At 31.3% G+C, this 23468-nt stretch overlaps 1 protein-coding gene across 1 annotated transcript in view; it reads left to right on the top strand.

The window, feature by feature from the left end:
• LOC143236324 (hepatocyte growth factor receptor-like) overlaps positions 1-17836 on the top strand; it is a 38831-nt gene extending 20995 nt beyond the window's left edge. Inside the window, exons 11-19 of the mRNA XM_076474601.1 lie at positions 358-486; positions 2992-3286; positions 3623-3760; positions 4629-4718; positions 7226-7410; positions 9031-9140; positions 10178-10340; positions 15979-16115; positions 17155-17836. Of these exons, the coding sequence (XP_076330716.1) occupies positions 358-486; positions 2992-3286; positions 3623-3760; positions 4629-4718; positions 7226-7410; positions 9031-9140; positions 10178-10340; positions 15979-16115; positions 17155-17341 (1434 nt within the window). The 3' untranslated portion in view covers positions 17342-17836. The remainder of the gene's footprint in view (positions 1-357; positions 487-2991; positions 3287-3622; positions 3761-4628; positions 4719-7225; positions 7411-9030; positions 9141-10177; positions 10341-15978; positions 16116-17154) is intronic.
• Positions 17837-23468: the final 5632 nt, after the last annotated feature.

The raw sequence follows: 23468 nt of genomic DNA, 5'->3' as shown, positions 1-23468 counted from the left end.
CCTGTGTATTTTTATTTGTAATTTAAAATTTCTTTTTAATTTGATTGAACAATGTTTTGTGTTGAGTGACTAGCGTACAACTCGTAAAAAGTGTCAGGGCAAATATTACCCCATTGTATATCTTAACCTCACATTTCATAGCTAACTGAAATAAATGAATTTTACGAAATCAACCTTGACCAACAAAAAGAAAGAAAAGTGAAGTCAAGGCAGTAAAATGTCGTTAAATTCTGAATATAAAAGGTTTTTGAGTCATTGTTATTTATTCCACCAAATAGTGTAGAAAAATGTATCGCACCCTGATGATTTTTCTTATTTTTTTTCCCCACTAATATGTACTATTATTCTTTATTTCAGGGTAAAAATCTGAATTTAGCACACGGACCTAAAGATGTGATTGTCATTGTTGGAGAAAATATCACCTGCAATGTAACTCGTGTTACAAAAGAAATGCTTTGGTGTACTTTGCCTGCTCGTGACAGAAATTGATTTCAAAAAACTCCAGAAAGTGGAGGTAGCATTAGCAAGTTAAATTTTACTATGGATTATGGTTTGCCAATAAAAAAGTAATTTTCATGTAATAAATTAGCACTCATACAAATCCATACATAAAATTTTATCTTTACTTTAAATATAATTGTTTTCGTAAAAACAATTTTTAATTTAAAATGATGAAAACAGCCATGAGAGCTTTTAATCGATGAATATAAAATGAAATTTTACTCCTCTATTTAGTTGGTATTGTTAAGATGTGTTTGTTGTTGAGCGGTTCCTTTTTGACCGTCTAGTAAAATAATATAGAGTACGGTCCACTTAATAATAATGAAAGCATCTTTTTTTATTTTACTACAGGTTCTACTACAGGTTTTATTTTATGCAAATAATTATTTTTATAGGTCTAATAATTAACACATTGTTCACAGAGCGTTAGAAATGACTTAATATTTTTACTTAGTTGCTAATTGTTTTGTAGGTACATTACTTTTCGTACCTCAGTCACTGTTGGTCCGGCATAGCCACGTGGTTAAGGCATTCGACTCGTAATCTGAGGGTCGAGGGTTTGAATCCCTGTCACACCAAACATGCTCGCCATTTTCAGCCGGGGGGGGGGCGTTATAATGTTATGGTCAACTCCACTATTCGTTGGTAAAAGGATAGCTCAAGATTTGGCGATGGGTGGTGATGACTAGCTGCCTTCCTAAATTAGGGACAGCGAGCGCAGATATCCCTCTAGTAGCTTTTCGCGAAATTCAAAACAAACAAACGACACTGTTACTGTGTCGCAAACACAACTTAAGATTTACAAAACTAAAGTAGTGTTTTATAGTAATTTACACAAGTTACAGATTTTTTGCTAGTTTACTTATTACTAAATAATCCATTTAGTATAACGTAACTCGCATTTTATGCTGCTCTAACAGCTTGCAGAAAATTTTCAACGTTAAACAAAATGATCATGATATGAAGTGAAACTTCCGTTTGGCCAAACGACGATACAAAAAATTTCTAGACATATCAGGATTAAAAACATAGTCTACAACAGTATGAATTGGATTAATTGTCTTGTTTTGAGCTCAAAGCTATAAGAATGGCTTTCAGTACTGTACAAATCGCGGGAACTGAACCTTCATTTTTACATTTATAAGTTTTGAAGCTCATTGCAGAGCGTGGGCCCGGCATGGCCAAACGTGTTAAGGCGTGCGACTCGTAATCTGAAGATCGCGTGTTCGCATCCCCGTTGCGCCAAACATGCTCGCCCTTTCAGCCTTGGGGGGCGTTATAATGTTACGATCAATCCCACTATTCGTTGGTAAAAGAGTAGCCCAAGAGTTGGCGGTGGGTGGTGGGTAGTGATCTTACACTACCAAATTAGGTACAGCTTGCACAAATAGCCCTCTTGTAGCTTTGTGCGAAATTAAAAAACAAACAAACAATCGTTGCAGAGCGACATGAAAGAATAAAATAACCATTTTTTGATTGCGTTGTTACATGTAGCGGTAAATCTGTAGATTTGTGACACTGAAATTCGGTTTCGATATCCCTGGCGGCTCAGTATATTGGTAGCACATTGTGCAGCTTTGTATTTGAGTACTAAGAAACAAATGAATAATCACAAGTATATTGACTGAGAGAACAAGAAAAAAGCCAAGAACGATGTACGATTCTCAATTTCATATCTTGTACCTATTTATGCACAACAAATATTAAAATAAGTGAACACTTGTTAGAATTTACTTATGCTTTTTTGTGCAAAATCCCGAAACAGGGCTCTGGTTATTGCATAGTAGAGGAACAGAACATCACGCAAAAAATTTTACTTAGAGTAATAAATATTATGAGTTTTTTTCCCGTTAAATCTCTAGATTGTTACGAATATAATTTCTTTTAAATTCGTAATTACAGTAAATCAAATACCGCCATGTACTTGTTACCATTCTGTTGGTTTTATTTAACTGTATTACACTTAGTATTTTAAGGATGGACCAGGTCTTAGTTTGAAAACCATCATTGTGACTTTAATTATATTATAACCAAAAGAGTTGTTTTTTCTTTGTTTAATTTAAACAGCTTAACACCATCAATATTAAACATGTTTTTTATGTACTATCTTTGTCTGATGTTTTCACTTGAAATCATCTGTCTTGAACAATACTGTTGTTTGAATGAATAATGAAAAAATACCATTATTACGTAGCTGTAATGCTAGATTGAAAGTAATCTACGTGAATATACTAGCAATGTCTGTTGTCTCTCAGTATTACTACTTCGCAGGGTGTGGATGAATTTTCATTAAATGTGGTATGGAAGTTCACTGGGTCCATATAGGAATACATGCAAATTTACGGTTTCACATTTTAGGTTTTGCGATTATTTACTGGAAATTTCTACAACTATATATAAAAGAAGCAACTTTTCATGTACTAAGATAACCTTTCATTAATCACGAACTTACATAACTACCGTTCTGGGGACGGGTACTCCAGCTTGTAGTCAGTACAGTGCTTAGTGTATATGCTTAAAATAGGTTTTATTATTTATCATCAGGTGCAAGCAGGGAAGTTACATTTTGACATCGGATATGTTAAACATGTCGATCGTCAACCCGATGATAGGGGCACCATTATTGCTGCTGCAGTAATACCAATATTACTCGTTTGTCTTCTGCTTGTAATCCTGACAAGTATTTTTCGCCGGCGTCGCCAGATGGCTAAACAAACTGGCAACTACACAGCGACCTATACAGCTGATCCACAACAGGAACAAAATACAGCTCTGGCTCTAAACGGTACTTAAAACAACGTTTTCTACCTAAGTTGGAAATAAGCAATCGAAATTCATTTCAAGAGTAGTTTATTACGCACAGATAAATAAAACTTCGAGTTTCAATATGTGTAGTATTAATAGAGATATTTTGTAAGTTACTTGTTTGAATGGCCTCATGAACTTTTCTAAACTTTTATTGTTCTGATTCACACTGAAATAATGGAAAATAAAATGATTTAGACGTGTAAACGTTTTCTTTTATGTAACGTATGTCACAGAATAAATTATAATTATAGTAATACGCGTTGTATCAATACATTTACCTCTTTTTTTTTCAAACATTAAAATACTTTCGCAGACTATACAGTTGAACCTCGAAGAGCAGCAACAGAAGACACCGTGTACCAGATTGACGATGATACATTACATCTCCTTGTAATAGAGAAAATATTTGTCGACAGAAAGTATCTTAGTCTAGGCGAAGTAATCGGACAAGGTGAGCGTAGCATTCAGTTGAATAGTTAACTTCATAGTGTCGTAGATGTTTTATGTGTACTTAATTTCTTATAGAATTTCTACATTTTATTATCCTGTTAAACTTTTAAGAGCTGCTAATGATTTGGTGTTTTTATTAATAAGACTTGTGTGCAATAGACTCAGTAATTTATTAAACAAGTGTATAATTTATTCATAAGTAATACAGCAGAAGGATAAAGTGTCACAAGCGTCCATCAACAGACAAGAAAGTCATATACAACCTAACGTAGTGGCTGAAGATCGTTATAAATATTTTGTGCAAGTATTTCTCGAGATGATGAAAGATTTATAACAATTTACTGGATTGTATCACAGAACGGCTGGTATGTGTATTAACCCTTTTACTGATAAGCAGAGAACAACGTTTAAACCTTCCTTGGTCATCTCTTTGTTATCCTGAAGATGACCTAGGAAGGTCGAAACGTTGTTCTCTGCTTATCAATAAAATGTTAATACCCATACCAGCCGTTCTGATATACATTTTATTTCAAGTGGGTTTCTCGTCATCGAGAATGTGCTTAATTATGTTACTTTGTTTCAGTCTGAGACGCCTTGGTGTTTCACTCCGATTTAAACCAACTAACTCGAACTTTCTAAATTCATATTTCACCAAGAATCAGCTCGCTATAGATATCTGCCATGATCTTTGCCATATTTAATAGTTTCTAACTCGAAGATCCACACAATTGAGAAGAGCCGAGAGTTCAAAGCTCGCCATGCCATGTTTTCGTTTCTTTAGAACACTGGTTCTGTTTTCAATTATTACATCTTTGTTGTTATCACTGTGACTCCTTATAGATAAAATGAACATTTTACTTCCTTATCAGGTCATTTTGGTAAAGTATATAAAGGTGTTTTGGAAGATTCTAATGATGCAAATGAGAAAAATGATGTTGCAGTGAAGACCTTACACAATAGTAAGTGCACAATAGTTTTACCCGTAACGTTTCATAGTAACTAACTGTAAATAAAAACTACTCCAGTTAACAGCGAAGTATCACAATGCTTGGTATTCGTTACAGTTAAATGGAGAGGGTTGTAACAAATAAAAATTATATACCATTGTTTTCACATTTCTTTATTGCTGGATTTTTAAAAGTTTTCTAGATGCAATTTAATTTGTGTAGTGAGTGCGATTTTCTGTTTTGTTTCTTTAAAGTCTAATCTGTATTTGATAAAAAAAAAAGGATGTTTATCTAAGTTCTAGGGTGAGTGAGCTCCGCGTCAAATCAAATATTAAGGTTTTTGAATTTATATATATGACTATATACACAAACCTATATATATACACATTATCTATACTGAAATTCATAAAATACTAAAGCTACTTATTGTGTTTTTTTACATTTCTATTAAGTAACTATTTTTCAATCTAATAAGCAGCAAACATTCTTCTTGTTACTCTTACTAAACTTAAATCACATGTTATGTGTTTCCTCAATTTAGGTACAGCAAAAGAAATACTCATATAAAAGTTCTACAATGTTAGGCCTGAAAAATATGCTATTTGTTTGTTTTTCAGCATATAGTGAATACATTACAATTTGCACAGTAAGAACAGAAAATTCCAAATGTAGTTAGTTAACTGATAAGTCTAGAATGTTTTTCCCAAGATAATGATCACATGTTATGAAACTACAGAGAACTGGAATCATTAGTTATGGACGACATGAAAGCTACATTATCTTGTTGTTTACTAATTTTGTAGAATAATCTTCACTTGATAGGGTGTAAACGTAAAAATCCAAACAAGAATTCAAATTAAGTGTTAAAATCTTTAACCATATCTTGTACTTCTCTCAGTTCAGTTATTTTTTTTTTCTCCACAAAGGTTTATAACAAACAACTTTCGCACTTCACACAGGCGTCGCTAGTTACGTAAAAGATTTGAGGCTCAAGCCCATATGCGCGGAAATTTTGAAGCATATCAGTGTGATATCAACCATGCATATTTGGTCTAATTTTTTAAAACACGAACTGAGAATTCTGAGCACTGTTAAATAGAACTGGGACACTGGTCCCAGGTGCCAGCACCTAACGACAACTCTGCTACTTTACAAAATTAACAGACTGGTAAGAAATTTAATAGGATTTATTTTTTTAGGAACTGTTAAGTGATGGATTTTAAGCTTTAATAACTTAACTCTTAAAGCAATTCCTGAAAGTGTTAAATGAATAAATAAATTAATGGGTACTCTTTAAGACATCATTATTTTAATGTTACCTCAGATGACACCATTACAATATTAAATGGAAAGATCAATTAATTGGTGCTCTTTAAGACCACATTATTTTAATGTTATATCAGATGACACCATCACAGTATTAAATGGAGAGATTAATTAATGGGTATTCTTTAAGACATCATTATTTTCATGTTATTTCAGATGACACCATTACAGTATTAAACACAGAGATTAATTAATGGGTGCTTTTAAAGGTTATATTAGATGATGGACATTACACATAAATTTAAACAACACTGTTAAATTTTAGAGTTATCAACAAAACTCATTGATATTTCTACGAGGGTAACACTTATTACAAAAATATCTACCACATCATATAAAAAAAAACATTTTCTTCTCAAGCGGTATTAATATTGCACTGTTTTAGCTTTCTTTAGTTTAGCGACTTTCTACAATAGATTACTTACTGAAAGGTTTGTATAAGACACACGTATCCCTTCAGAGTGCTTTAGTTGAACGACAAAATTAATCAGGACAGAAACTTATTGTTTGATACTTTCATTCAGGAGTGCTCCTTCAGTGGTACAACGGTATGCCTGCAGATTCACAACGTTAAAATCCGGGTTTTGATACCCGTGGTAGGCAGAGTACAGATACCCCATGGTGTAGCTTTGTGCTTAACTTGAAAGAAACAAACTTCATTCAGGAGTGAGGCCCGACATGGCGAGGTGGGTTAAGGCGTTCGACTCGTTATCTGAGGGTCGCGGGTTCGAATTCCGGTCGCACCAAACATGCTCGCTCTCCCAGCCGTGGGAGCGTTATAATATGACGGTTAATCTCACTATTCTTTGGTAAAAGAGTAGCCCAAGAGTTGGCAGTGGGTGGTGATGACTAGCTGCCTTCCCTCTAGGCTTGCACTGCTAAATTAGGGACGGTTAGCACAAATAGCCCTCGAGTAGCTTTGTGCGAAATTCAAAACAAACAATCATTCAGGAGTACACTTATGTTATTAGACGGATAGCGGAACAAGAGAGAAAAAAAATCAAAAAGTAGCAATTTTATAGGAATGTTTTAAAATGCTACCAAATTTTTACCAAATAAAGAAGTTACGTATGTGGTTATATATATGGTTGAGTGTGAAAAAGATGGAAAACAACAACAACATAATACGAACTGTGGTGTGTATTGTATTTATTTAGTCTGTACGAACTATTTTCTTTTTATAATATTAATAGATACAAGAAGCGAAGACCAAGACAAGGATGCTTTCCTCCAAGAAGGACTAATGATGAAGGATTTTCAACACCTCAACGTTCTTACTTTGATCGGAGTAGCATTTGATATCAACGGTGAACCAATGGTTATTATACCTTATATGAAACATGGCGATTTGCTGTCTTACATACGTGACGAAAATAACGTAAGTAGAAAGTTAGATATTGAAAACGGATAAAATCTGTTAGAGATAAAAAAAATAAAAATACAATGTAAACAGAATGAAACATGTTGTTTGCTGCTATCAACATTTGAAACGTCTTCAGCAATTATTGTGTATTCTGATTTGGTTTGAGATGTCTCTGAATTAAGCAAAAGCTGTGTGGAACTTGTTTGTTCATAGTGCGGGCGTGTGTGTGTGTGTGATAGTGTTTTTACTTCACAAACGTCCTTAGCAAATTTGAAATACAGCAAGTTAACACTTGCATATATACAAATTAGGCTGCTGACTTGAGGAGTGGGTGTGTGTTTCGTAGTAATTAGCATTAACATCGTTACATGTCACTTCGATTTTTTAATATCGGTAATTGCTGGGTAAGATTTATATTTTTTTTTGGTATTTGACATTAAAAAAAAATTCTTTCACTCAAAACATTTTAATAGTACCGATTATTCTTTACTTGTTCCGTTATTTTAGAATTTTCGCTCAAAGCTTTACAAGTGCATTTGCATAATGCCGTCTCTAAATTTGAACATTTGAAACAATAAACATCCCCTGTCTGTTTGACTGCTCTTGTTTGACCGAAAGGTTGGATTTGGTCGTTAGTGTTATAACAGATTTGCAATCCGAGCACTCTAACCATTAGTTCACGCTTAGCCCATCATTTTGTGTCAACAAAAGACAAACCATTTAATAGTTTAACTTTAATGATAGTGATCAAGGAAAGGATAACAACTTGAAAAATTACTCAACATTCAAGAAGTTACATCGACGAAATGGATTGTAAGAAATATACACATCAAAAAGTCATTAAAAGTCTAAATTCAACGTTCTAAAAGTTAGTGCTTAACATAAAACCGGCCCGGCATGGCCAGGTAATTAAGGTACTCGACTCGTAATCCAAGGGTCGCGTGCTCGAATCCACGTCACACCAAACGTGCTCGCCTATCAGCCCTGGGTGCGTTATAATGTGACGGTCAATTCCACTATTCGTTGATAAAAGAGTAGTCCAATCATTGGCGGTGGGTGGTAATGACTAGTTGCCTTCCTCTAGTCTTACACTGCTAAATTAGGGATTGCTAGCGCAGATAGCCCTCGTGTAGCTTTGCGCGAAATTCAATAACAAACAAACATAAAACATTACTTTTAGCACTTAATATACAGATATTTGTGTTTTATTAACCTCACACTTTATACACATATTTTTAAAGTACAGCGTTTAGATTCGATTTTTTTTTCAAAGATAAGGGATACTTCATTGTTATACATAATGTAACTATTAGTTTCGTATAGGTTTTATAATACAGAATTAAGGTTTCGAAGCAGTAAGGATATCATAATTTATTTTAAATGTTCTATAATTTTAGTATAATATCGTTATTGAAAACCATAGCTGGTACCCTCATATATCCAGGTTTTTCATGTGCATTATCTCTCTTTTATTTGCAATAATTTTTAAACTGTATTGGAGAGGATTATAATCAGTTTATATACTTATGTAGCAAAGTTATGTATCCTGAGGATTCATCAGTGTTAGAGGTCTTAGTTCTCTTCTTTTATAGTTTTATAGAAATGGAATAATATATTCTGTAATTTTTTCATTAGTCCCCAACTGTGAAGGACCTTCTTCAGTATGGAATTCAAATAGCGGATGGAATGAAATATTTGTCTGATCTAAAGTTTGTCCACCGTGATCTTGCTGCACGGAACTGTATGTAAGTATATTGTTGTTGTTTTGTTGTGGTGTTTATGATGGTTTGTGAAATAACTATTTTCTGTGGAATTATTAATGCGAACCCTGTTCGGGTACACCAGAGTGGAATTCTTATCCTTTGGAGCTTTTAAAACATTTGCACTTTGCTGATGTTATTTTGTTTTGAGGGGTCAACTATATATTTCATACTGATATTTAATGCAAAATGTTTGAAAACCTAAACCATTGGAACTGCATAGGCAGACAAATAAACTTGAAGTAGAATTCACCACACAGATTATTTTTAAGCCTAATTCTTAGTGTCAATAACTTCAAACATTCATAGACACTTTTTCCAATTTAACAAACCTAACTAAAGAATTAGGATTTATACCAAATGAGGCACTTTCTTCGTATTTGGACCGGCATGATTAGGGTGCTCGACTCGTAATCTGAGGGTCTTGGGTTTGAATCTTCGTCACTCCAAATATGCTCGCCCTTTTAGCAGTGGGGGCGTTATAATGCGACAGTCAGTCCAACTAATTTGGATGTAAAATTTACAAGTTTTAATTTGGTAAAAGAATAGTCCGACAGTTGGTGGTGGGTGATGATTTTTACTGCTAAATTAGGGACGGCTAGCGCACATAGCCCTAGTGTAGATTTGCATAAAATTCAAAAACAAACAAACTAACCTTCGTATTTTTATCTTAGCATACCTATAAATTTAGTACTCTCATTAAGCATAATGGTATTGCGTAAATTAAATCAACCTAGCTATCTATTTAGTGAATTTAAGTTCCAAGAATGTCATATATACAACTCGACAAATTACATGATAGAAAACATTTATACGTGTGCATTGAGCTTCTAACTTTAATGTTCAAATGGTAATTTATTAATAAATAAGAAAATCGAATAATAACTGGACAGAATAATTGATGATTTTGAAGACGAACTATAAACGTTAAGTGGTCGCCAGGATTTCAGTTCAGTTAGTTGAAATGCCGTAATGCCTTTTGATGGTTTAAATAATCATTAATTGAAAATAAACATTTGTAGGTTAGACGAAGACTACACAGTGAAAGTTGCCGACTTTGGCCTGTCACGCGACATTTATGAACGAGATTACTACACCAGTGATAACAAGAAAATGAAGCTTCCTGTCAAGTGGATGGCACCGGAAAGCTTAGAGAAAGGAATATACAACACAAAAACTGATATTGTAAGTTATATTAGTTTTCAATAGAACGTGGGTAATTTCAGTTCAAGAATTTCTTTTTCAAAAATATTCGCAAAATATGAAAATTCACGTGAATGAAAATTTGTAACCTATCATTTGTGTGAGTATAGAATTTTAAATCAGATTATTATGAGTAGTAACTAGTTGTACAAGTCAGTTTTTTATTTTTACGAGCTTACGGATACTAAAGATGTATTTCTCTGTGAATACTCCCTACATTTAAATTAATGAATTAGTATACAACCAATTGATTATGATAGGTACTTAAGAACTATAACGTTTAATTACATTTCGTATTTTATCAAATTCAAAGTAGCCATCATCACGAACTACTATGGAATTTCTTTGTTTGTTAGTGATCTTATGCTATGTCGAATAATTACATCATTAACTAGCATGGAACTTCTCTGTTTGTTAGTGATCCTATGCTATATCAAATAACTACATCATTAACTGACATGAAATTTGTTTGTTAGTAATTTTATGCTATGTCACTCAAATAACCACATCATTAACTAACATGGAATTTCTCTGTTTGTTAGTGATCTTACGATATGTCAAATAACTACATCATTAACGAACATGGAACTTCTCTGTTTGTTAGTGATCTTATGTTATGTCAAATAATTACATCATTAACTAACATGGAACTTCTCTGTTTGTTAGTGATCTTATGCTGTGTCAAATAACTACATCATTAACTAACGTGAAATTTCTTTGTTTGTTAGTGATCTTATGCTATGCCAAATAATCATTAATTAACATGGAATTTCTCTGTTTGTTAGTGATCTTATGTTATGTCGAATAATTACATCATTAACTAACATGGAACTTCTCTCTTTGTTAGTGATTTTATACTATGTCAAATAACTACATCATTAACTAACATGGAATTTCTGTTTTTGTTAGTGATCTTATGCTGTGTCAAATAACTACATCGTTAACTAACGTGGAATTTCTCTGTTTGTTTGTGATCTTATGTTATGTCAAATAATTACATCATTAACTAACATGGAACTTCTCTGTTTGTTAGTGATCTTATGCTGTGTCAAATAACTACATCATTAACTAACGTGAAATTTCTTTGTTTGTTAGTGATCTTATGCTATGTTAAATAACAATATCATTAACTAATATGGAATTTCTGTGTTTGTTAGTGATCTTATGCTATGTCAAATAACTACATCATTAACTAACATGGAATTTTTGTTTGTTAGTGATCTTATGCTATGTCAAATAACTACATCATTAACTAAATTGGAATTTGTTTGTTAGTGATCTTATGATATGTCAAATAACTACATCATTAACTAACATGGAATTTCTCTGTTAGTGATCTTATGCTATGTCAAATAACTATATCATTAACTAACATGGAATTTCTCTGTTTGTTAGTGATCTTATGCTATGTCAAATAACTACATCATTAACTAACATGGACTTCCTATGTTTGTTAGTGATTTTATGCTATGTCAAATAATCATTAATTAACATGGAATTTCTCTGTTTGTTAGTGATATTATGTTATGTCAAATAATTACATCATTAACTAACATGGAACTTCTCTGTTTGTTAGTGATCTTATACTATGTCAAATAACTACATCATTAACTAACATGGAATTTCTCTGTTTGTTAGTGATCTTATGCTATGTCAAATAACTACATCATTAACTAACATGGAATTTTTGTTTGTTAGTGATCTTATGCTATGTCAAATAACTACATCATTAACTCACATGGAAATTTGTTTGTTAGTGATCTTATGCTATGTCAAATAACTACATCATTAACTAACGTGAAATTTCTTTGTTTGTTAGTGATCTTATGCTATGTCAAATAACTACATCATTAACTAACATGGAATTTCTTTGTTTGTTAGTGATCTCATGCTATATCAAATAACTACATCATTAACTAACATGGAATTTTTGTTTGTTAGTGATCTTATGCTATGTCAAATAACTACATCATTAACTAACGTGGAATATCTTTGTTTGTTAGTGATCTTATGCTATGTCAAATAACTACATCATTAACTCACATGGAATTTGTTTGTTAGTGATCTTATGCTATGTCAAATAACTACATCATTAACTAACGTGGAATTTCTTTGTTTGTTAGTGATCTTATGCTATGTCAAATAACTACATCATTAACTCACGTGGAATTTTTGTTTGTTAGTGATCTTATGCTATGTCAAATAACTACATCATTAACTAACATGGACTTTCTGTGTTTGTTAGTGATTTTATGCTATGTCAAATAATCATTAATTAACATGGAATTTCTCTGTTTGTTATTGATCTTATGTTATGTCAAATAATTACATCATTAACTAACGTGGAATTCTCTGTTTGTTAGTGATCTTATGCTATGTGAAATAATTACATCATTAACTAACATGGAATTTCTTTGTTTGTTAGTGATCTTATGCTATGTTAAATAATACATCATTAACTAACATGGAATTTCTCTGTTTGTTAGTGATCTTATGCTATGTCAAATAACTACATCATTAACTAACATGGAATTTCTGTTTTTGTTAGTGATCTTATGCTATGTCAAATAACTACATCATTAACTAACATGGAATTTTTGTTTGTTAGTGATCTTATGCTATGTCAAATAACTACATCATTAACTAACATGGAATTTTTGTTTGTTAGTGATCTTATGTTATGTCAAATAACTACATCATTAACTCACATGGAATTTCTTTGTTTGTTAGTGATTTTATGCTATGTTAAATAATAACATCATTAACTTACGTGGAATTTCTCTGTTTGTTAATGATCTTATGCTATGTGAAATAACTACATCATTAACTAACGTGGAATTTCTTTGTTTGTTAGTGATCTTATGCTATGTCAAATAATAACATCATTAACTTACATGGAATTTCTCTGTTTGTTAGTGATCTTATGCTATGTCAAATAACTACATCATTAACTAACGTGGAATTTCTGTATTTGTTAGCGATGTTATGCTATGTCAAATAACTACATCATTAACTAACATGGAATTTCTGTTTTTGTTAGTGATCTTATGCTATGTCAAATAACTACATCATTAACTAACATGGAATTTCTCTTTGTTTGTTAGTGATCTTATGCTATGTCAAATAACTACATCATTAACTAACATGGAAATTTTGTTTGTTAGTGATCTTATGCTATGTCAAATAACTACATCATTAACTAACATGGAATTTCTGTGTTTGTTAGTGATCTTATGCTATGTCAAATAACAACATTATTAACTAACATGGAATTTCTCTGTTTGTTAGTGATCTTATGCTATGTCAAATAACTTCATCATTAATTAACATGGAATTTTTATTTGTCAGTGATCTTATGCTATGTCAAATAACTACATCATTAACTAAATTGAAATTTGTTTGTTGGTGATCTTATGCTGTGTCAAATAACTACATCATTAACTAACATGGAATTCCTGTGTTTGTTAGTGATCTTATGGTATGTCAAATAACTACATCATTAACTAATGTGGAATTTCTTTGTTTGTTAGTGATGTTATGCTATGTCAAATAACTACATCATTAACTAACATGGAATTTCTGTTTTTGTTAGTGATCTGATGCTATGTCAAATAACTACATCATTAACTAACATGGAATTTTTGTTTGTTAGTGATCTTATGCTATGTCAAATAACTACATCATTAACTAACATGGAATTTTTGTTTGTTAGTGATCTTATGCTATGTCAAATAACTACATCATTAGCTCACATGGAATTTGTTTGTTAGTGATCTTATGCTATGTCAAATAACTACATCATTAACTAACGTGGAATTTCTTTGTTTGTTAGTGATCTTATGCTATGTGAAATAACTACATCATTAACTAACGTGGAATTTCTTTGTTTGTTAGTGATCTAATGCTATGTTAAATAATAACATCATTAACTTACGTGGAAATTTTGTTTGTTAGTGATCTTATGCTATGTCAAATATCTACATCATTAACTAACATGGAATTTCTGTGTTTGTTAGTGATCTTATGCTATGTCAAATAACAACATTATTAACTAACATGGAATTTCTCTGTTTGTTAGTGATCTTATGCTATGTCAAATAACTTCATCATTAATTAACATGGAATTTTTATTTGTCAGTGATCTTATGCTATGTCAAATAACTACATCATTAACTAACGTGGAATTTCTTTGTTTGTTAGTGATCTTATGCTGTGTCAAATAACTACATCATTAACTAACGTGGAATTTCTGTATTTGTTAGCGATGTTATGCTATGTCAAATAACTACATCATTAACTAACATGGAATTTCTTTTTTTTTTAGTGATCTTATGCTGTGTCAAATAACTACATCATTAACTAACGTGGAATTTCTCTGTTTGTTTGTGATCTTATGCTATGTCAAATAATTACATCATTAACTAACATGGAAATTTTGTTTGTTAGTGATCTTATGGTATGTCAAATATCTACATCATTAACTAACATGGAATTTCTGTGTTTGTTAGTGATCTTATGCTATGTCAAATAACAACATTATTAACTAACATGGAATTTCTCTGTTTGTTAGTGATCTTATGCTATGTCAAATAACTTCATCATTAATTAACATGGAATTTTTATTTGTCAGTGATCTTATGCTATGTCAAATAACTACATCATTAACTAACGTGGAATTTCTTTGTTTGTTAGTGATCTTATGCTATGTCAAATAACTACATCATTAACTAATGTGGAATTTCTTTGTTTGTTAGTGATCTTATGCTATGTCAAATAACTACATCATTAACTAACATGGAATTTTTGTTTGTTAGTGATCTTATGCTATGTCAAATAACTACATCATTAACTAACATGGAATTTTTGTTTGTTAGTGATCTTATGCTATGTCAAATAACTACATCATTAACTCACATGGAATTTGTTTGTTAGTGATCTTATGCTATGTCAAATAACTATATCATTAACTAACGTGGATTTTCTCTGTTTGTTAGTGATCTTATGCTATGTCAAATAATTACATCATTAACTAACATGAAAATTTTGTTTGTTAGTGATCTTATGCTATGTCAAATAACTACATCATTAATTAACATGGAATTTCTGTGTTTGTTAGTGATCTTATGCTATGTCAAATAACAACATTATTAACTAACATGGAATTTTTATTTGTTAGTGATCTTATGCTATGTCAAATAACTACATCATTAACTAAATTGAAATTTGTTTGTTAGTGATCTTATGCTGTGTGAAATAACTACATCATTGACTAACATGGAATTCCTGTGTTTGTTAGTGATCTTATGCTATGTCAAATAACTACATCATTACCTAATGTGAAATTTCTTTGTTTGTTAGTGATCTTATGGTATGTCAAATAACTACATCATTAACTAATGTGGAATTTCTTTGTTTGTTAGTGATGTTATGCTATGTCAAATAACTACATCATTAACTAACATGGAATTTCTCTGTTTGTTAATGATCTTAAGATATGTCAACTAATTACCATTGCCAACTGACATTTCGCTTATTCCCTGCATTTGGTAATCTTTTGGTATTCAAAGATCAAATAATTGTTGTCGTTAATGAGTTATTGTAATTGGGTTTATTCTTTTAGTGGTCCTATGGCGTAGTACTGTGGGAGCTAATGACTCGTGGAGTTATGCCTTACCCTGATGTGGACAACTGGGACATACTTAATTACCTAAAGTCTAAAAGAAGAATGCCACAACCGTCATACTGTCCTGATTTACTGTAAGTATACATAAGGGATATTAATTTTAGAAGTAAAGTTGGTGCTTAAAAGTGGTTGATATTTTTTGAATATTTTTTATCAAAAGCTTAGTCATTTCCTTGCATCTGCTATTTACTGAAGAAATCATTGATTCTTTAAGAATGGGTATGTGTGTGTTTTCTTATAGCAAAGTCACAAGTGGCTACCTGCTGAGTCCATCGTTGGGAATTGAGCCCCTTATGTTAGTGTTGTAAATCCAGACTTACGCTGGACCAGCGGGAGACAAGAATAGATGTGTATGAATCGTAAACTGTATCTTTATATTTTTAAAATTTTATTCCACCCTAATTTTTTGTAGTTGATAGAACTGAGTCTGTTAAGAAATTATTAGCGAGTTCAAACAAAATGATGTTTTAGTTTAGATCAATGGTAACCAATGTCCTGTTTTTTGCAGGATTTCTCTAAATTTGAAATTTGGAATCTGTTTTTGATTACCCTTGCATACTACCCAAGATTTAATTATGTTTATTTTCATTAATTGCATCTCTAGTAAAATTTGATGTTCAAAGAAAATTTGTTATCATGATATTATATTAAACAAAGAATTAAAAATTACAAAGCCTTTAATATACGTTATTCGTTTCCAGATGTTTCTCACTGACGATACCCTAAATAATTTGCCCAGATTTGCGTGAAACCTCTGGTACCTTATACAATGCTTATTGTGTAGTTTTTTATGTTGTTAATCATTCTTTGTTTGATGAACTTTTCGCGACATTTCTAACAAGTTGCGGCGACAGTTTGGATTATTTGTTTGTTTGGAATTAAGCACAAACAACCCATTGTGTTTGAAACTGGTATGAATCCGCAGACATTCTGCTGTGCCACTGAGAGGTTACACAGTTTGGAAATACTGATGTACAATGTACATATACATTGGTGTAATATTATTTATGTCTTCGGTTTAATGTATCAATTACCACATTGCAGAATGAAGTTTGAGGCCAGTACGATTTTTGAATGCCAGTACTGACATTATATATGTTTTATGTTTGTCAGGTATGACATCATGAAACGGTGTTGGTCCGAGGAACCCAAAGATCGACCAAGTTTCGGCGAAGTAGTGGAGGAAGTAAGAAATGTCATAACAAAACTGGAGAAGAAACGCAAGCAACAATTTGTTAGCACTAATGTAACATATGTGAACTATCCTGCAGCAGTTGCCAGTGGTAACTGTGAGCTTTGAAAATCGATTTTTATGCAAATTTAAGGAATCTGTGAACACTTTGAAAATGCTATAAATCTAATATATTTATGCTGTAAGCTACTTTTAGGGCTTCTCAGATTTTTATAGTACAGTGGTAGACCAAATCCAATCCCTTGGGTAATTTTACACTGTCCAACATAGATTTTGTCAAAAAATCTACATCACCTCGTTCATTTAAATATTTACGAGTGATAAAAGGAGTATTTGAATTGGAGAAAGAAAGGGTCCTCGTGCGTTTAAATCGCTTGTTTTCCAGTTCTTCAATGGTCAACAGTTAAATCGTGTAGTTACAAAATAAATTACAGTATGGACTGAATGAGTTGCATTCAAGTGAATTAAAAAAAAAGTCCGCGGACAAATCGCTGTGCCTCTGGGGGGCACTTTGTTCAGTTTACCTCTCGACTTCCTGCAAAATACACGTCTTGTTTCTCCTGTACTTCGTCACATGATAAACAAATTCTATTCTTATAATATTTTTATATATTCTTAACATGCACTTATAATAAAACGATTTTTATTAAAATAAAAACTAAGGAAGTCGATTGATGAATATAATATGATTTTGTGTTCAATATTTCTTACATTCCATTGGTGAACATCAGTGTGATATAATTTTACGTTGAGCGTTACGATAAAATGCAAACAAAGTTAATACGACGCATATGCCAATAAAATGTATTTCTTTAACACCTCTGATTTTCTATGACCAGTAGTTTAAGGGACAATATGAGGGAAGGTTGGAGATGGGGGTAGCGCTCTGCTCATTAGGTCATTTGTTGTAAAAAAGTTTTAAATATCAACTAACCAATATAACATTTTTAAAAAGTTAATATTGTATATTATGAAAGAAAAATGCACCACAAGACCTTGGATAAGTTGAAGAAAGGTTGACAACACCCATCTCTTCATTGTAGTTTCTGTTATTATATTGCCAACATCCATCTCTTCATTGTAGTTTCTGTTATTATATGATATTGTTCCACGTTCCTTTATTCCATACAGCTCAGGGGGATTTTCATAGCAATTTTTTTAGTTAGAGGCTGAACCTTTGGCTCACTTCCATTTGAACCATTGTATAAACCATATTGCTTGGACACATTTTATCTCGGAAACATTTCAAAAAAATGAAATAGCCGTTACGAGGAGATATTTACAAGTTTTACTGCTGGACAGTTAAAACTTGAAAAAAAAATATGGATGGTTATTGAAGTCGTAAAAAGTTATTAAAATACTGTTGTTTTACTCTCTAGTTGTTTTTTTTTGTTACACAACTGTTGTGTTAACCTTTACATAAATTGTCGACTGGATATGACAAGTTTATTTTGTAATCCTACATAGTATTTTTAGAATTTGTTCGTTTATTTTTTATTCTCTCCAGAATTTATAAGAGGGTGAATTCAAATATGAAAAGAAATTTCAAACACCAAAGTTTGCTAAACCTACAATGAACATATTCTAACATGTGTCAATTATATTACTGTAACCGTTACTGCGCATGACGTGCATCAATGCTGTCGTACATTCGTCAATAACAATGCAAAATTACGTCATAGGTTACTAGAAGAACATACACGTATGTGCGAAAGTTTTAATATCTGAGAGAAACGCAGAATTTTCACGGAAGTACTAAGAGATTAACAAGTTTATCATCAGTAAGTTTAAATATTGTTTTCATATTTAAAGTACGATAAAATATTTGTATGAGTTACATTGTCAGTCAACTGAAAATGTTATGTAGAGTCATAAATATATCATTCAACGTGGAATGTAAGAAACATTCCGGTTGTTTCTAGACTCAACTGGTTATATTTCAGACTTAAGTATTTTAAAACTTTGAATAAAACATATCAGATTATTGTTTTAACGGTTGTATTTTTTGTAGGAGTAAAGAGAAGATTATTTGTATTCGAGAATTTTACATTTTACAAAGTCTGTTTCATTTTGAGTTGTTTGTGTAAACTCCAAAACGTTTTATTGAAATAACTTGAGATTTTATGGAACATTTTGAGTAAAAGTTCTTCGGAATGTTGTCTTAGGAATTATAATGTAACGTACGATACACATTATCATCTTATTTATAATATATTACTTTGTTATAACATAAAATCAAGCCGGAATAAAAATAAATTAACAAATAATAAACAAAAAACGCTTCACTAATTAAAAAGAGACCAGAGTACAAGTTATAATAAAATAATGTAAGTAACACTATTTATTCAGCAAAATTATAAATTGAAAATACTTCAATATCTAATACAGAAGTATATTATTTAAATTTAAAAATTAAAATAAGCGATTTAATATCAATGTAAATATTTTGATAAAAAGAAGATATTTTGGCTTTCGAATTTATGGTTTACCTTCTTTTAATAGTAATGCACCATACATTTATGTTATAAATATTATAACTTCGCAGTTATTCAGATATTGTAAAGTTTGTAATAAATTACAGTATTTTATCAGTAACGTTGAAATATTGATACAAAGTCAATAGTTAATGGATTTAATAAAGAAACTTTAAATGTATAACATTATTCTGTGACAAATATAAGAATGTATTAAATAAATATAATAAAATAAAAATAACTATTTTTAGCTATGAATAAGGTAATTTAACAACTTTGTACTACTTTATGCGGATGTACACCTTGCCGCATATAAAGTCTTGTTTAGAGCATGATAGATACAGTATATTTAATAAATTGGTGGTGGTTGGGCGCTGTACTAGTATAGCTCGTTTACTGGGCAACCAATTACTACCTTTCTACCATAATGGGGATTGGAACGCTAAATTCAAGAGTTAAATTTTGAACTTATTTACCCCCAAATGGTAGTAGTTTATTTTTCTTATTTTTCAATTAAGTTTTCATTACTTTGGAGGAGAGCAGTCACCTTCCCATAACTGTTTGGAAGCAGTGAATGGTGATATAAATGTGGGACGTTGTAGACTTGAGCACCCACATCTCGCTCTTCTAATTTCGTTACCTATTTCTAGTAATTTATTTTATATCTTTATGTGAGACTGGCGATTGACAGATGGCGTATTCCCACAGCAGTGTGGATCCTACTTACGCAGTCACCTCCAAAACCTAGGGTACATTTTGTATCCCACATTATAGTGTGTACACTGGAATCGTTTTAATTACTGCAGCGTATTTTTTGTTATATTTCATTTATTTTTGTTTCGGCTTGTTTTTTTAGGTTATAACAAACTAATATAATTAATCAGAGGTATGAAGTTGCTGTTTTTAACGTAGTCCTTCCTTTTGATTTTGTTTATTTAACTTTATTACTTTTCTTTAAAAAAATATGTATACATATTGTGAAGCGTGTCAGACAAAGCTCAACATTCACGAGAGAACAGGTATGAATAATGTTGATATTCTACAGTGAACTGTTAGGAACTAATCATAATATCATTTACATTTTCAAATGTGACGTAACTTTAATAATAGAAACGTAGATTTACTGTACATCATGGATGAGTGCTCTTAGCATGAATGAAGTGCTCAACAATTACTTTTAACGTTGGGCGATGTAAGTAGTGAAACCATGAATGCAAGAGAATTAAAGTACATGAAATAGATTAACTTAACATTCCCGTCAAGTAGTTTTGCTTGTGATAAATTAAAAAGATTGGATCATTAGTTTTGAAAGAGAGACTGGTGCTTTGGTAATCTTAGTTCATAAATGACCTCAAGCAAAAAAATATTGCACGTTATTTACCATCTCATTGATAAAATCATGTTAGTTATTGTTACATCTTTGTTTTCATCACGTTAGTAATTTAAAGTGATAGACTAGTTATTTAAAATGCAAAGTGATGTTGAAATATTTCTATGTCATGGAATCTCATATTTTAATAGTAAAAATGTTTTATAAATTGTTTTGTCGGAGTGTTTAGTAATAAAATTACTACATATTTTGTTATATAACTTATCCATTCTGGTAGAAATAAAAATGGTCATTTAATATGTTTCGTTTATTTCGAAACTATAGAAATATTACATTTCTCAGTTTTAATACCCTTTACAATATGTTGCATACTTATAAAAACCTAATTACAACAGTGGTTTTTATGATGTCTCATTTTTTAAAACTAAACAATAAAAATTATTTTATGGATCCTCTGATTAGTTATTTCATGCGGGAGTTGAACACATCTTATAAAAAAGTGACTACGTTGTTACAAAAAAGCATGGAAAGAAATAACTCAGAATTTGAATAGAGATGTTAATGTCTTAGAAAGATATACCTCGAAGATAACTCTTAATAGAACTCATTTTTATAGGGAACACAAAACCACAATTTTATGTATTAAAGTACTGTTTAAAAGAACTTAATAACTTTATATCATTAATGAGATCTGACGAGAAACAAACAACAACAAAAGTAATAGTGCAACAGGTAATGGCTGACACCTTCAACTTTCAACTAGTTTGAGTCTAAATAACAGATGCCTATTTAGAGGCAAGTTTTCTTTACTTAGTATTTTTACCAGTAATAAAATATATGGAATAAACAACTATTACATAATTTTAAAGAAAAAATTCATTATCAAAGTTTTTAAATGCCAAACGCACCAAGTTTTGTAGACGGACATTAAATTAGTTTGATTGTTAAAGGTTTTAGCTTCTCCACTATACAGCATTGGGATTTTCTCAACTGTCTAGGCTTGATTTTCAATAAGTCTCATTCTGTTACAGTACGACGAGAACCAAAGTGACACCACCATAGCAGAGGTCATCTAATTACTTCCAGTAATTACGCTCTCCTTCCAATGTCAACGAATCAAGGTATTGTATCACTGTTGTTACGTGGCCTGAAGAATGTTTTTGGCTAACTGCCTTGTCTTTATAGTAACGGCTCAAAACTAGAGACAGCTAATACAGAAAGCTTTACACAAGTATCAGATACAATTGCATGTATATGAGAGGAATCAGTACAATTACTCCATACACACGACCCACAGAAGTCTGAGAACTAATTGTGAATTTTTTTTTTATTGAAATGGAAAACAAAGTCATGGAAATCTTTTTTTTTCGGCTTTTGATTGCCGTGACTATTTTTACTTTTCGTCTATCAACGTTTATCGGAATTTTTAATCTCCTCTAAAAACAGTTCATCCTATGCGCCAAAATATACTAATATTTAAAATAACATTTTTTTACACAAAATGTGATTACTGTAATGCTATGTTTGCAAGTTATAAAAAATTCGTTTTCTCTAACTTTCATTTCTGTTCCAAGTCAATTACTATAATTATTATGACAGTTTTTCGGAGCTTCAAAATGTTCATATCACCATTTCCACGGCACAGATAGTTAAATCTTTTGAGGCGTTTTTTTTTCTTTTATTAATCCTAACTTAGCTCATAAGCTAACCATTTGTCACTAGTAAGAAATGCAAACACACCTACGCGTGCATAAAAAAAAAATATTTCAATAATCTTCGAAGTCCCTCGGGTCACGCTATGTGTTTAAATAGTAATCTATAACATCGATTTTTGTGCTAATCCCGTCCATATAGAAGCGAAAGAATCCTTGGTGTATGGTGTAAGTTACAAGAATCATAAATCAAGAAATATGGTTATCAAATGCTGACTCAGAACATAGATTATGTGTAATTATGTATAACATTAATATCCACAGAAGTATTTATTTTTCCTTTTTAAACAAATTCCTATCTGCAAATACGGCTTTGATTGAGAAACCTATTTTTCGTTGAGTAAAAATGTCTTTTTTTAATTTTTCTTTCATATATATTTCACAATAACGTCGGTGGGAACTGTGTGCTTTAATTTTTTTATTTTTTTATTTAGTTCATTCGCTTCAGGCTGTCATGCATAATAAAATATTCCGTAAGTTAATATTTATGTTCAAAATAATATTTTACAGAGATAGAGTTGATCACTAAATTCAAGTTCGGATTTCTGTCTTATCAATAAATATGTGTATGTGTGTATGAGTTGTTTTTTGTAGTTTTGCATGGACGATATCTAAGTTTTCGTTGGGGTTCTCTTTCATCTTCTTTCACTGTGGTTATCTACTTTTTTTTTCCACAGCCAATGAAATCATGATGTAAGCTCCAAGATGAAATTACAAGT

This window comes from Tachypleus tridentatus, chromosome 13, assembly GCF_004210375.1.
Source record: "Tachypleus tridentatus isolate NWPU-2018 chromosome 13, ASM421037v1, whole genome shotgun sequence".
Taxonomy (NCBI): domain Eukaryota; kingdom Metazoa; phylum Arthropoda; class Merostomata; order Xiphosura; family Limulidae; genus Tachypleus; species Tachypleus tridentatus.
The sequence above is the reverse complement of the archived record's forward strand: the minus strand, read 5'-3'. Positions and strand labels throughout refer to the sequence as shown.